The sequence below is a fragment of the Triticum aestivum genome, chromosome 1A (genome assembly GCF_018294505.1).
Source record: "Triticum aestivum cultivar Chinese Spring chromosome 1A, IWGSC CS RefSeq v2.1, whole genome shotgun sequence".
Taxonomy (NCBI): domain Eukaryota; kingdom Viridiplantae; phylum Streptophyta; class Magnoliopsida; order Poales; family Poaceae; genus Triticum; species Triticum aestivum.
Window position 1 is genome coordinate 156,610,058 of NC_057794.1, and position 16,124 is coordinate 156,626,181.

The 16,124-nt window shown below is 43.6% G+C and overlaps 1 protein-coding gene across 1 annotated transcript; it reads left to right on the forward strand.

The window, feature by feature from the left end:
- Positions 1–8,642: 8,642 nt before the first annotated feature.
- Positions 8,643–11,587, forward strand: LOC123041989 (rhomboid-like protein 11, chloroplastic). Its single transcript, XM_044464526.1, has 7 exons — positions 8,643–8,940; positions 9,044–9,162; positions 9,578–9,663; positions 9,862–9,902; positions 9,985–10,151; positions 10,254–10,316; positions 11,131–11,587. The coding sequence occupies exons 1-7, from the start codon at positions 8,760–8,762 to the stop codon at positions 11,308–11,310; spliced, it is 837 nt and encodes a 278-aa protein (XP_044320461.1). The 5' UTR covers positions 8,643–8,759; the 3' UTR covers positions 11,311–11,587.
- Positions 11,588–16,124: the final 4,537 nt, after the last annotated feature.

Sequence of the window (16,124 nt, forward strand, 5' to 3'; positions counted from 1 at the left end):
ATCTAGCAGTATGGCTATCTAAGAATGTCACATGTATTTTTTTCTTATAGCAGTGTTGCCGAACTTCTGTGGTACCAGTGCTTGAACTTCACAGGTAGCAGTAGGACTAACTAGTAGTGTCACACTCAAAATTTTTCTTACAGCAGTGTTGTTGAACTTCATGTGGTACCAGTGCTTGAACTTCACATAAATAACTATATTTTTCTGAACATGTTACATATATTTTTCTTACAGTTTTTGTCCTTGAACTTCTATGATTCCTGTATTTGAACTTCACATCCATAACTAATTTTTTTCTAAACATGTGACAGATAATTTTGCTTGCTTGTACTATTTAGTTGGACTTCTGTGCTAACAGTGATTGAACTGCTTGCTTTAAATTATTTTTTCAAATAAAACCAATGTACCCAATATAGAGCCATGGACTGAAAAGATGATGAAACTTGTAGAGTTTTTTTTGAACTCACCTGTTAGAATGCAAGTTGGGTGCTTGTTGTTCATGCACCATACAAATGTATCGAACAACCACTTGAATGAGTTTTCATCTTCGTCTCTGATAAGGGCAATAGCAAATATCGTTGACTACAAGTGATGGTTTGTTCCAACAAACACTCCCAGAGGCATATGAAATCTGTTGGTCTTGTATGTTGTGTTAAATGTTACGCAATCGCCAAAGTCTTGATAGGCTCCTCGGCAGCTTGCATTGGACCAGAAAATGTTTTTAATTGACTTGTCCTTGTCCACTTGTATGTCATAGAAAAACTCATCATTGATTGCCTTCATGTCTTTGAAGAATGAAACAAGTTTCAATACATCATCCAAATCATCTTTCCTTGCATTCATGGCTTTCCTGCAAATCACATGCAAACATACATTTGTTTATTTTTTGCTAGCAAAGGGTTGTGATCTAGGATGCTATTTTTTACATTGCAGTATGTGGATGTTTGAATACTTACTGGTTTAGTAGGTCTCGTCCGGTCATGCTTAGGAAGTAGCTTCCATCTTCATTTTCATATAGCATGGACATGATTGTTGTGTGCTTGACATCATGGTACTGCAGGAGCTTTACGTACTCCAAAATAGTGGGGTCATAATTCTTGTGTGAGTGCAAGAATGCCAGCATGTCATCAGTTTGCATGAGTTCGTGATTATGATTGTACTCAATGTCCACTGCCACACATGTGTCATCCTCCTACACCTTCACCCTCATTCTTGCATTGCATCCCGTCCTCTACGATGTTTTGTTTCGCTTCTGTTGGCCTCTGAAACAGAAGATGTGTGTATCCCTTGGAAGGCGCAAACAAAATACTTGTGGTTGTCATTTCCCCATGTCTTCCTGATTCCAAAACCAGCGTGTCTAGCGTATCTGTTATAAAATTCCCTTGCTTTCTCTACATCTTAGAATCACATCTTTCGTCTTGGTATTAGATAATCCGATAGATCCGGCGTCTGCAGAAAAAGAAAAAAAATCCAAACAACACGTTGAAATGCAGTTTATGAACTTGTTATCCTAGAGGGAGCAGAAAGTTTGCAGATTATACAAGATGCGTATATAAATATATTTTTTTGTTTCACTTACGTGCGTGTATGATCGCAACTCCGCCGGTGTCGGCTGTTGTCCCTCTGGGATGGGGCATGGCGGAGTAATCATAGCAGGATGCAGCAGTGGATCACAAGGAGGAAGGAGGGCTGAAGATGGCCTCTCTCTTGTTTGTGTCCTTTTTGCTTGAGGTGGTTGTGGAGGTATTGCAATCCTGGTCTTGGTTTGCTCTTTTGTTTTGTGAAGCAATCCATTTACCTTATGCCATGTACAATTCTGACTTGTAGCAGCAGCAGGATCCAACGGTGGTAGTGTGCAGAGCACTCTCCTCCGTGTGTGTGTGTGTTGCTGTTGGATTTGTCCTGGGATCCGGTTTAGCTGCTTCGCTTTGGCATTGATGAGGCACACCAGGATAACCTCCAGAGTTACACGCAGGACTTGAGCTAACCCCCTCCTCCATCGGCGTGCTTGGAAGTCTGCTGGTGGATACAAAGAATCCACGGGGGATTTCCGGCGTCACCCAATTAGGTGGAGGCACAAACTTCTGCGGATAGGGCTGTGACCCAGCATCTTGGAAGTATCTGTGCGTTTGAGGTGTCATCCATTTTTGGTCTGGAGCAGGTTGGTAATGTTGTTGGTGCGTTTGAGGTGTGACCCATTGAGGGGGTGGTGCAACACGTACAGGCTTTGGATTGTGTACTTGCTGCTGGGAACTTCTAAGCTTCTTCATGTGTCTCTCGTCTTGCTGACATAAAAGAAAAAAATGTCTATTAGCACACAAGTTATATCTGCCTATACCTTTGTAACTGAACTTAGCATTATTCACAGCCTGAACCTCTCATATAAAAGTGGTGAGAGCCATCACACTATGCACTAAGCTGAGCATATGCCAATACTTTTGCACCTGAACTGAGCACCCTTCACAAAATGAACTTCACATCCTGTTTTAATTCTACAATATTTGATTAATTATATGTACCTGAACTGAGCACTGTCCACAACCTGAACTTCTTGTTTTGCAAAGGGGAAATATTGTCTACAGTTAAAAAACCTGAACCTTCATGAGTTTGAATGGTTGGACTGCTAGCGCATACCAACCTGACCTTCATGTCATATCACATGCATGTTTTATTTTCCTTTTTTGCACAGAACCAGATACATACCAACCTGAACTCTAGCACACTTACTAGTTGAACTTCACATGGATTTTTCCACATGTGAATGTGAATGCAGGCAGATTTTTATAGTGTTTGTAGCCTGGACTGAGACTCACACACTACCAGAACTTCACATGGCTGTAAGCAGGCAGATTTTTAAAAAGTTTTTGTAGCCTGGAATGATGCTCACACACCACCTAAACTTCTCATAGCTTTAAGCAAATAACAAACCAAAGGAAGGAAGAAGTTCAACCATACCCTAGCTAGAAGTTTGGCCAACCTTTTTTCAACAGCTGATAGGCCACCTTGAGAACAATCCGTCATAGAGGTAGGAGAGGAACCGCATGGCAATCCATGTCTTGCAGAGGGTGCGAAGTTCATATGCAAGAAGCAAGAAGGTCGGGTAAGGAAAGATTGAAGCATTCTACAAGATCAGGGAGGAAATTCATATACCCTTCTTAGATTTGAAGGTGCCGCCAATGCAGCCTCCGCCGCCGAGATGCTTCCTTTGGTGCGCTGTTCGCCGTAGGTTGCGCCTTGGCCGTCATGAGCACTGGCAAGCCGTATGGCAGTGACGATGGACCGATGATGAGGCTTCCGGAAGTCCATGGCGTCCGTTCGTCGTAGAAATCCGGCGGATTCGCTGGCTCCGCCGGCTCCAGGCGACGCGGGCTCCCTCGCGCCGGCGTCCACCGTCGCTCGCTCGCCCACATCAGCGATCGGGAAGGAGGTGGAGTCGGAGGGGGCGAAGCTCGATCCGGTCGGCCAGGAGCTGGGGAAGGAAGGGAGGCGGCTGATCCGGCGAAGATCGGCGGCGAGGAGGGGGAGGTCGGGGGATCGAGGGGAGGAGGGGGTTGGGGCTCGGGATCGGGGATCAGGTGGATCCTGTCGGGGGGCCTCGGGATCCAGTGGATCCTGTCGGGCCGGCGACAGTTCGGAAGTTTGGGAGGGCCCTCTCGGGCCTTATATAGGGGCTACTGTGATCCAAATAACTATTCTAATCCTGGGATTAGAATAGTGTTGTCCTATATATATATATATATATGTGTGTGTGTGTGTGTGTGATTGGTTCTACAAGAAATTCTATTTATATATATGCATAACATGTACAATATGTAGTATCGTAAAATACCAGCAAGAAAAAGAATTAAATGGAAAACACAAAATTAAAGGAAAAAAGAAATCATGAATCCAAAACACCCCAAACATTTTAGTACCGGTTGGTGTTACCAACCGGTACTAAAGGGCTCCCCGCCCTCGGCGCTGGCTCGTACCATGTGGTGGCCCTTTAGCGGCGGTTCGTGCGAAACCGGTACTAAAGGGGGGACCTTTAGTCCCCACCCTTTAGTGCCGGTTGCAGAACCGGCACTAAAGGCCCTTACGAATTACGAATTGGGGCTATAGCCCGGTTCTGCACTAGTGTAAGGAAATATTTCTCGGTTATGGAGGTGATAAAAGAGTTCGTCATAAAGAGTTACGTCGATGCAAGATTTTGACACCGATCTAGATGACTCTAAGTCTCGATCTAGATGCATATTGAAAGTGGGAGCAATTAGCTAAAGTAGCTCCATGCAGAGTATTGTAGACATAGAAATTTGCAAAATACATACGAATTTGAATGTTGCAGACTCGTAAACGAAACTTCTCTCACAAGCAAAACATGATCACTCTTTGGGTGTTAGTCACATTGCGATGTGAACAACATTATTGACTCTAGTTAACCCTTTGGGTATTAGTCACATGAAGATGTGAACTAATCACATAAGGATGTGAACTATTGGTGTGAAATCACATGACGATGTGAACTAGATTATTGACTCTAGTGCAAGTGGGAGACTGAAGGAAATATGCCCTAGAGGCAATAATAAAGTTGTTATTTATATTTCCTTATATCATGATAAATGTTTATTATTCATGCTAGAATTGTATTAACTGGAAACTTAGTACATGTGTGAATACATAGACAAACAGAGTGTCACTAGTATGCCTCTACTTGACAAGCTCGTTAATCAAAGATGGTTAAGTTTCCTAGCCATGGACATGTGTTGTCATTTGATGTACGGGCTCACATCATTAGAGAACGATGTGATGGACAAGACCCATCTGTTATCTTAGCACTATGATCCTTTAGTTTATTGCTATTGCTTTCTCCATAACTTATATATTTTCCTATGACTATGAGATTATGCAACTCCCGAATACCGGAGGAACACTTAGTGTGCTATCAAACGTCACGACGTAACTAGGTGATTATAAAGATGCTCTACAGGTGTCTCCGATGGTGTTTGTTGAGTTCGCATAGATCAAGATTAGGATTTGTCACTCCGATTGTCGAAGAGGTATCTATGGGCCCTCTCGGTAATGCACATCACTATAAGCCTTGCAAGCAATGTAACTAAAGAGTTAGTTACGGGATGATGCATTACGGAACAAGTAAAGAGACTTGCCGGTAACGAGATTGAACTAGGTATGAGGATACCGACAATCGAATCTCGGGCAAGTAACATACCGATGACAAAGGGAACAATGTATGTTGTTATGCGGTTTGACCGATAAAGATCTTCGTAGAATATGTAGGAGCCAATATGAGCATCCAGGTTCCACTATTGGTTATTGACCAGAGATTTGTGTCGGTCATGTCTACATAGTTCTCGAACCCGTTGGGTCCGCACGCTTAACGTTCGATGATGATTTATATTATGAGTTATGTGATTTGGTGTACCGAACATTGTTCAGAGTCCCGGATGAGATCACGGACATGATGAGCAGTCTCAAAATGGCCGAGAATAAAGATCTATATATTGGAAGGCTATATTCGGACATCGGAAAGGTTCCGAGTGATTCGGTTATTTTTCGGAGTACCGGGGAGTTACGGGAATTCGCTGGGGAAGTAGTGGGCCTTAATGGGCCATACGGGAAAGGAGAGAAGGGCCTCAAGGGGTGGCCACATAACCCCCCATGGGCTGGTATGAATTGGACTAGGGAGGGGGCGGCGCCCCCTCTTCCCTTCTCCCTCTCCTCTCCTTCCTTTTTCTCCTAATTAGACTAGGAAAGGGGGAAACCTACTCCTACTAGGAGTAGGAATCCCCCCTTTGGGCACGCCCCTTGTGGCCGGCCCTCCTCCTCCCCTCCTTTATATATAGGGGAGGGGGGCACCCCATAGACACACAAGTTGATTGTTTAGTCGTGTGTGGTGCCGCCCTCCATAGAATTCCACCTCGGTCATATCGTTGTAGTGCTTAGGCGAAGCCTTGCGTCGGTAACTTCATCATCACCGTCATCACGCCATCGTGCTGACGAAACAATCCCTCGGCCTCAACTGGATCAAGAGTACGAGGGACGTCACCGAGCTGAACGTGTGCAGATCGCGGAGGTGTCATGCGTTCGGTACTTGATCGGTTGGATCGCGAAGACATTCGACTACATCAACTGCTTCCGCTTTCGGTCTACGAGGGTACATAGATATACTCTCCCCTTCTCATTGCTATGCATCTCCTAGATGGATCTTGCGTGATCGTAGGAAATTTTTTGAAATACTGCGTTCCCCAACAGAAGGGGTTCTTCATCATCCTTGCTGCCCCTCCGATGATGCATGAGTAGTTTACCACAGACCTACAGGTTCATAGTTAGTAGCTAGATGGATTCTTCTCTCTTTTTGATCTTCCATACAATGTTCTCCTTGATGTTCTTGGAGATCTATTTGGTGTAACTCTTTATTGCGGTGTGTTTGTTGGGATCCGATGAATTGTGAGTTTTATGATCAGATCTATCCATAAATATTATTTGAGTCTTCTCTAAACTCTTTTATGCACGATTTTTATAGCCTCGTATTTCTTCTCTTATTTATTGGTTTGGTTTTGCCAACTAGATTGATTTATCTTGTCATGGGAAGATGTGCTTTGTGATGGGTTCGATCTTGCGGTGCTCAATCTCAGTGACAGAAAGAGACATGACACGCATGTATCGTTGCTATTAAGGGTACCAAGATGGGGTTTATTCATACATGAGTTTATCTTGTCTACATCATGTCACTGTTCTTATTGCATCACTCCATTTTTTCATGAACTTAATACACTAGATGCATGCTGCATAGCGGTCGATGTGTGGAGTAATAGTAGTAGATGCAGAATCATTTTAGCCTACTAATCTTGGACGTGATGCCTATATACATGATCATTGCCTTGGATATCGTCATAATTATTTGCTTTTCTATCAATTGCCCAACAACAATTTGTTTACCCACCCTATGCTATTTTCTCGAGAGAAGCCTCTAGTGAAAATATAGCCCCCGGGTCTATTTCCTATCATATATTAAAACAAAAAATACCTTGCTACAATTTTATTTTATTTATTTTATTTTGTGTTTTAGTTAGATCTATTTATCAATTCTCATACAATTTAATCTATCTCAATACCGTTGAGGGATTGACAACCCCTTTACGCATTGGGTAGCAAGTATTTGTTGTTTGTGTGCATGTGTTGTTTACATAGTGTTGCTTGGTTCTCCTATTGGATTGATAACCTTGGTTTCATAACCGAGGGGAATACTTACCTCTGCTGTGCTGCATCATCCCCTCCTCTTCGGGGAAATACCAACGCAGATTACAAGTAGCACGGTGATCCGATGGAAAAGGTCTCGAGGCCAGGGCTGGCCAGTGGCCACGTAAACGACTAACAACGACGGTAACTCAGGTAGAGCGTCGGAATATCACGATGGAGAAAGGGTGAAGAATCGAAGAGAAGGGGAGAGGTGCAGGCGATGTGGCAATCTTATCACATGCCTCTACGGTGCTGGGGAAGCAGGAGGTGGCACGAAGCAGCGGGCGCACACGCTTGGTGGTCGCCTCGCACGAGATTGAAGATGGTCCTGTCCCTTGTGGGCTGGGCTGGGAGGCTGGACTACACAGTGTGGCCTAGTGCTACATTGAAGTTTCCTTTTATTATCCGTTTTAAATAAGTGGGTGTTGTTTTTAAATATTTTGGAGATTCCAAACAACACCAAGTATTTTGAGAATGTTCATGTGCCAAACTATGGACCATTCGAAGATCACATAATAATTTTCAATTTTTTTGTGGTTTTATTATTGCTTTTTAGAAATACAAACTAAATTAAAATACAATGTGGATTAAATTCAAAGCCCAAAAGTAATTCCTTTTAAATCCAAAAACTTAGGGTGGACCCACATATATACATACGAGTTCATGCCTAAACCTTGAGTTTTGAGAAGTGCATTTTGGGTACATTGAGCAAAGTTTGGGGGTTCCTGCCCTTTAACTCGTGGCTTTGGATTATCTCAATTTCAAGTTTTATTGGAATTAAACATGATGACATGCAATGTTTGGCTGCTAGGCTAATACATTATCATCAACTAGCCGTGACATGTTTATTTTCAATTTTAGTTCTCCTATTATTACTTTAAATATTTATATTCTGTTCTCACTAAAATATATTGCATAATATTTCGACAATGGATATCATCCGCTCCATCCGTTCACAAATATAAGATGTTTTGACTTCTTTTTTCTGAATCTACATAAATATGTTTAATACATTTGTTAACTCATTTCAGTTCGTATGTAGTTCATATTAAAATATCCGAAGCATCTTAAAATTTTGAAGGGAAGGAGTAGTTAGCTAAAGAAAGCTGTATGTGTCAAACCTTTTATCATTTTTTCTGCGCGTGAATCTTTTTTTTTTTATCAATTACGGTTGGGTAGTCACAAAACGTTTATCTCCATACTCCTCCCACAAGCAACTCCTGTATTAGGCTTTCTCGGCCTCCTGCCGGCAGCGGTGTCGATCTGCCTTGTACTGTCATGATGTTTGAGGAATAGAACAAAAGTTTGTCAAATAAAAAAAGGACAGAATGTTTCCACGAGAAAAAAGCGTTATGTTCCTATACATTCCTGACCTCCATCGCACGGATGGAACAGAACAGCTTTGCTGAATAATCTTCGCTGGCACCGGAACCCTCTTCTTGCTAATAAGTCCCTCATCTCGAAAAAACCCACACAGAGGGCTAAGAAAAAGGGGGAAAACAGAGTTGAGGAAGAAACGAGCCATGGCGCAGCAGCTGCTGCTTCTCCTACCCGCGCCTTCGGGGACGTTCTCGAAGCCACTCCCTTCCCCTGCCCCCTCCATGCCCCGGCGCCATGTCCCCTCCATCTCCATCACACGCCGATTGGTGGCGGGAGTCGCCGCCGCCCGCCGCGACCTGCTCCGCTGCGGAATGCGGCGCTCAGGTGAGCCCTCCTCTTCTTCCTTGCTCCTAAGACGTAAGCAGATTGCAGCTGTGTGAATTGTTCTCTGAGTGTTTTTTTCCTTTGTCTTTGGACATGTGATCAGATTTGGTGTCCGAATTGGAGCTCGCCAAGGACAAGAAGCAGCAGGGTGGTAGTGCCAATGCCATATTCTGGATCTTGCTGCTTAATTTTGGACTCTATGTTGCAGACCACTTGTTACAGGTACCATTGCAATCTCTTGGCTATTTCAATGTGCAGAAATCCATGTAGGCCCTCGAGTACTGGTGTTATATGCTAGTAGAACATCTGCATAAACCAGAGTGATGCGAGATGCACTGTACGAGTTGTTGAATTATGTATTTCAATCTAATTGGCCATAAATTTTCAAGTACTATGGCTGTTCAATTGCAAGAACACCCTGAAGAAATGAACAATGGCACAGACAATGATGTGAACTTGTGATCATAATTTTTTATTCAATACTGAATTTATCTTCAAATTACCGAATTTATATCCCAAAAATTATGAACACGTGTCTACTATTTATATTACTATGTGAGGATATATTACTAGTTGGATGAAAACTGAGGACACATTTTTATTTGTTGATTTTTGTTACCTTTGCTTTGCATTTCAGATCCGGCAGATAAAGGCACTCTACCTGTACCATGCATTCCCGTCTTGGTATCAGTTTGTGACATCAACGTTTTGCCATGCTAACTGGTCAGTTTAACTTGTTGCGGATTGCATTTTTGTATATATTTATAAATATGTTTCTTTCCATTTTAGTTCCCTCTGTAAATGCAAACAAATAGTAACTAACAAACTATTGTACTGATATATCAGTAACTGTAAGTGTTTAACATTCTTTCGGGGCAATGTATAATTTCCACTTATTCAGTTATCTGTAATCCATTACAGGAACCACCTTTCAAGCAATCTGTTCTTTGTGTACATTTTTGGTGAGTTTGGTACATGAAGCAATGCTTTGCTTGATGCTTGTAGTTTTGTTAAAGGATGCCTAGTTATCATCTAAATATACAGGAAAGCTTGTAGAAGAGGAGGAAGGTAACTTCGCACTGTGGATGTCTTATATTTTGACTGGTGCTGGAGCAAACTTGATTTCATGGTTAGTTCTTCCAACGTCATCTGTGTCGCTTGGAGCATCTGGGGCTGTTTTTGGCCTTTTCACAATTAGTGTACTGGTAAAGGTGATTATACCTAATCTTGATCTGTTCCAGAGTATTTCTTTGGATGAGCACTAATCTCATATAACTTTTACCAATCTTTGTGTTGCTCCTTTATTGCAACAGATGTCCTGTGACTGGAGAAAGATTCTTGAGGTCCTTATCCTTGGTCAATTTGTTGTTGACAAGGTAAATACTACACTATCTTGCGGGGAATCCTCTATTTGTTGTTGCCTGACCCGACGTTTATTTGTTGAACATATCTTAGTTACAGCGATGAAATAAATACATCTGCAGGTGGGGTTGTTCACTGCCGCCTATTCATTGTATTACTCCCTAAATATTCATAGTTCCATTTCCCTTCAAGGGAAAACCTCTGAAAGAAGTTCCATATTGACCTTGGATTTTTACTGAAAAAAGAGATAGCGTCATGAACTATCACAAAATTACAATCCTTCAAATTCATCATACATTCACAATGTCACGAATCACTATATTACAGGACAAACCATCCAGGATTGATGTTCTCTTAAAAAAAGGATTGCCATGTTTTCCCGCCCATCATGACTAAAAATACTCGGATATATTTCTAGATAATGAAATGCTAGGATATTTGACAGTAGGGACTACAGGAATGATTGATTATAAGTTCATATGCAGATGAACTGATTCCTGAAGACTTCCTGAATTCTAAACAGGCGTTTGATGTTTACGTATTTATTTACTACTACCTCTGTACCAAAATATAAGACGTTTTTGTTGGCTAAACTAGCCTACAAAAACATCTTATATTTTGATATGGAGGGAGTATTTTGCTAATTTGTATACCAAAGGGGAGTCTTGGCGCAGCAGTAAGGTTGTTGCCTTGTGACCATGAGGTCACGGGTTTGAGTCCCGGAAAAGTGGTAGGACCCTGCGCAAGCGGGAGCTAGGTGCACTGGGCTGCCTTTTTTTTGGTATACCAAGCAGACACTCTTGATTAACCCCTGTTTTGCTCTTACAGGTCATGGAAGCTGCACGTGCAACTACCATAACAGGCGCCGCACTTCAAGTAAACAACATTGCCCATGTCTCGGGTGCTTTGATTGGTGCTGCGTTAGTATTTGTGATCAACAGAATCCCCTTATCATCTATTGATGATAACCCAAAGGCTTCAAAGGATAACAAGGACAAAAGAAGTTAATTTAAGCTAGAGCCGCCATGCTAACACACTATATCATTCATTACAATTTTTCTTCTTCAAATGGACTACTCATTGTGTCCACATTCATACGTAGTTCTGATTTCTGTTGGAAAAAAAAAGGATAAAAGACAACATCCCATAGAGGTTCTACTGGAAATCATCACACTTGTAGTGTAAGGTTCATTTCTGTACCTTTGTAACAATGTCATGGAAAAGCTAAATTTTTTCTCGAGTCAGACTCGGTAGCAATCGGTAGCAATTCATGATTTATAGCTCACATCCAGTTGATTGATATGGAGCGTGTTTGGTTACATGCACCGTTTTTTTGCCTCCTTGCATCTGTGACCCATTTAGGTCTGGCTGAGTTTATGCAGGGTAAAAATCATGTTCTCCATGTTGTTTGGTAGGCTGCATATAGGATGATTAGGGAAGCAATTTTTTTTGCGGTGTTTGGTGGGTCCACTTAGCTGGGTTGATGCACTGTACGGTGTTTAGTTGCATACACTGAACATCATTAAGAGTTAACAATTACACATGACACACATAGTTATCCTAGAGCATCTCGGCGATTGCGGTGCATGGTGGCCGCGGCGCCGCGTCCAACGTGATGAGCATGCAGTCGCAGGCGAGCATCCTGTCGGTGGCGCGTCGAACCAGTTGCGCGTTGTTGCCGTAGGGGGAGTCCACGAGGAGGGCGGGGTAGAGGTTGGGAGGAAAACTGTAGTGTGCGCGTGATGGCGGCGTTAGTGTACTAGGCCATGGGGCGAGGAGGCCGAGAGGAAAGACGCCGGTGGCAGCGGCGGTCATGACATGTCAGTCCTTATGGCAAGGTTGACGATGATCAATGAGAATAGAAAGAAACCACTCCAATTGTAAACCATCACATGAAACAGAAACGTACAACACGAAAGTCGTGTAAAATAATGAGATTGTTAAGGCATGAGAAACGAGAGGCGGTCGAACGAAGACCTAGGGCCACGCGGCATGCCCACACCCACCCCTAGGGCCCATGGGGCCACATGCAGTGTTGCGGAACGTTGTATGAAAAACGAAAAAAATTTACGCACACGCAAGATCTATCTATAGAGATGCATAGCTACGAGAGGGGGAGAACATCTACATACCCTTATAGATCGCTAAGCGGAAGCGTGTATCAACGCGGTTGATGTAGTCGTACAACTTCACATCCGTACCGATCAAGCACCGAACGCATGTCAACTCCGTGTTCAGCACACGTTCAGCTCGATGACATCCTCGCCTTCTTGATCCAGCAAGAGAGACGAAGTAGTAGATGAGTTCCGGCAGCATGATGGCGTGGTGACGGTGGTGATGAAACTTTTCCGCAGGGCTTCGCTAAGCACAACGGTTTAGAAGTGGAGGACGAACTAGAGGGAGAGGGGGCGCCGACACATGGCTTGGGAATCGTGATGTGTGACGTCCCCTCCCGTCCTCACACATATATAGGTGGAGGGGGAGGGGAGGCAGCCCTAGGGCGCGCCCCAAGGGGCCGGTGACTGCCCTAGGCGCTTGCCCTGGCGCCTCCCCCCTTTCCTTCCTATGGAGTGGAGGAGAAGGCAGGAGGGGGGCCGGCGGCGGCTGCCACTAGGGAGCATACCTTAGGCGCCCCCTCTTTCCTTCCCTAGGGCCGACGGCCATGAGGTGGGGGCACGCCAGCCCCATGTGGGCTGGTGTGCCCTCCCTCGTTGGACCGTTTGGCCCAATAAGCTCTTGTGGCCTTCCGGAACTCCTTCCGGTAATCTGATAATACTTCGGTGCATTCTGAAACCCTTCAGGAGACCAAATACTATCATCCTATATATCAATCTTTACCTTCGGACCATTCCGGAGCTCCTCGTCATGTCTGTGATCTCATCCGGGACTCCGAACAATATTCAGTCACCAACATACATAACTCATATAATACTATATCATCAGCAAACGTTAAGCGTGCGGACCCTATGGCTTCGAGAATGATGACATGACCGAGACGCTTCTCCAGTCAATAACCAATAGCGGGATCTGGATGCCCATATTGGTTCCTCCATATTCTACCAAGATCTTTATCGATCGAACCTTTATGACAACATACGCAACTCCCTTTGTCCGTGGGTATGTTACTTGCCCGAGATTCAATCGTCGGTATCTCCATACCTAGTTCAATCTCGTTGCCGGCAAGTCTCTTTACTTGTTCCGTAATACATCATCTTGTAACCAACTCTTTAGTCACTTCGCTTGCAAGCTTCTTGTGATGTTGTGTTATCGAGAGGGCCCAGAGATACCTCTCCGCCATACGGAGTGATAAATCTCAATCTCGATTCACGCCAACTCAACGGACACCTTCGGAGATACCTGTAGAGCACCTTTATGATCACCCAGTTACAAAGTGATGTTTGATAGCACACAGGGTATTCCTCCGGTATCCGGGAGTTGCATGATCTCATGGTTGAAGGAATATGTATTTGACATTAAGAAAGCAGTAGCAATAAACTGAACGATCATATGCTAAGCTAATGGATGGGTCTTGTCCATCACATCATTCTCCTAATGATGTGATCCTGTTATCAAATGACAACTCAGGTCTATGGCCAGGAAAACTTAACCATCTTTTGATCAACGAGCTAGTCTAGTAGAGGCTTACTAGGGACTTGGTATTTGCTTATGTATTCACACATGTATTTAAGTTTCCGATCAATATAATTATAGCATGAATAATAAATCTTTATCATGATTAAGGAAATATAAAAATAACCACTTTATTATTGCCTCTAGGGCATATTTCCAACATGCAGCCCTCTGGCCTATGTCGGTAACCTCCGGAACCTTCTGGACTTAAAATTTTTGCTGGTATTTTTTTGGTTTTTTAATCTAATAAATTTTATTTTTGTGCAAAGTCCAAAAACAACAACTGGCAATGGGCACTAAATTAATAGTTTAGTCGGTAAAAGTAAATATAAATTGGTGTCAAAACTATGCCAAAGTGATATACATATAGCATGAAATAATCAAAAACTATAGATACGTTTGAGACGGATCATGACGCCGCCGACGTCGCTCTCCAGGGCCATCAACCTTCACGGGGACCAACTCCTTCGAGAAGGAGGAGATCGCCATTTCCTCTAGCAACAAGGAGGAGCAAGAGCCACAACAGCCGCACCTCCTAGCAGATGTGGCAGCAAATGGATGAGGATTACTAGGCACAAATGGAGATCCTGATTGAGTGGTCGCTTAGGTACTGCGGTCCGGCGCTTCCCTCACATGGCCACCATGCTAAGGTGGAGCCTGCGTTGCCACTGCTTCGGTGCGTCAAGCTGGAACCAGTGTCCCCTTCCCCCGTGTAACCACCCCGAACATTCCTTCGCCGCGTAAAGGAGGAGGTGCCCCCAGAATTAGGAAGGTGCACAGGTGATACGTCTTCATCGTATCTATAATTTTTTTGATTGTTTCATGCCAATATTTTACAACTTTCATATACTTTTGGCAACTTTTTATACTATTTTTGGGACTAACATATTGATCCAGTGCCCAGTGCCAGTTCCTGTTTGTTGCATGTTTTTTGTTTCGCAGAGTATCCATACCAAACAAATTCCAAACGTGATAAAAACTTAAGTATGTTTTTTGGAATATATGTGATTTTGGGGAATTGGAATCAACGCAAGACGATGCCCGACGGGCCCACAAGCCCTAGGGGCGCGCCCCTACCCTGGGCGCGTCTGGGAGGCTTGTGGCCACCCCGTAAGGCAGTTGGTGTCCTTCTTTAGCCGCAAGAAAGATAATATCTGGATAAAAATCATGTTAAAATTTCAGCCCAATCAGAGTTACAGATCTCCAGGAATTTAAGAAACGGTGAAAGGCTAGAAAATATAACGCAGAAACAGAGAGACGGATCCAATCTCGGAGGGGCTCTTGCCCCTCCGCCGCCATGGAGGCCAAGGACCAGAGGAGAAACCCTCCTCCCATCTAGGGGGAGGTCAAGGAAGAAGGACGAGGAGGGTGTCTCTCTCCCCTCTCTCCCGGTGGCGCCGGAACGCCGCCGCGACAATCATCGTGTGACGGCGATCTACTCCAACAACTCCGTCATCTTCACCAACACCTCCATCACCTTCCCCCATCTATATTCAGCGATCCACTCACCCACAACCCGTTGTACCCTCTACTTGAACATGGTGCTTTATGCTTCATATTATTATCCAATGATGTGTTGCCATCCTATGATGCTTGAGTAGATTTTTGTGCTCCTATCGGTGATTGGTGAATTGCTATGATTGGTTTAATTTGCTTGTGGTTATGTTGCTGTTCTTTGGTGCCCATCATATGAGCGCGCGTGTGGATCACACCATAGGGTTAGTTGTATGTTGATAGGACTATGTATTGGAGGGCAAGGGTGATAGCAGCTTCAGCCTAGCATAGAAATTGATGCATACGAGATTGAAGGGGGACCAATATATCTTAATGCTATGGTTGGGTTTTACCTTAATGAACGTTAGTAGTTGCAAATGCTTGCTAATAGTTCCAATCATTAGAATTCCAAGTAAGGGATGACATGTTAGCAGTGGCCTCTCCCACATAAAACTTGCTATAGGTCTAGTAACGTAGTCAATTGCTTAGGGACAATTCCGAAACTCCTACCACCACTTTTCCACACTCGCTATACTAACTTAATTGTTTATTTATCTAAACAGCCCCTATTTTCTATTTACGTGCTCTTTATTATCTTGCAAACCTATCCTACAACACCTACAATGTACTTCTAGTTTCATACGTGTTCTAGCTAAAGCGAATGTTAAGTGTGCGTTGTATCGGTAGTCGATAGAACT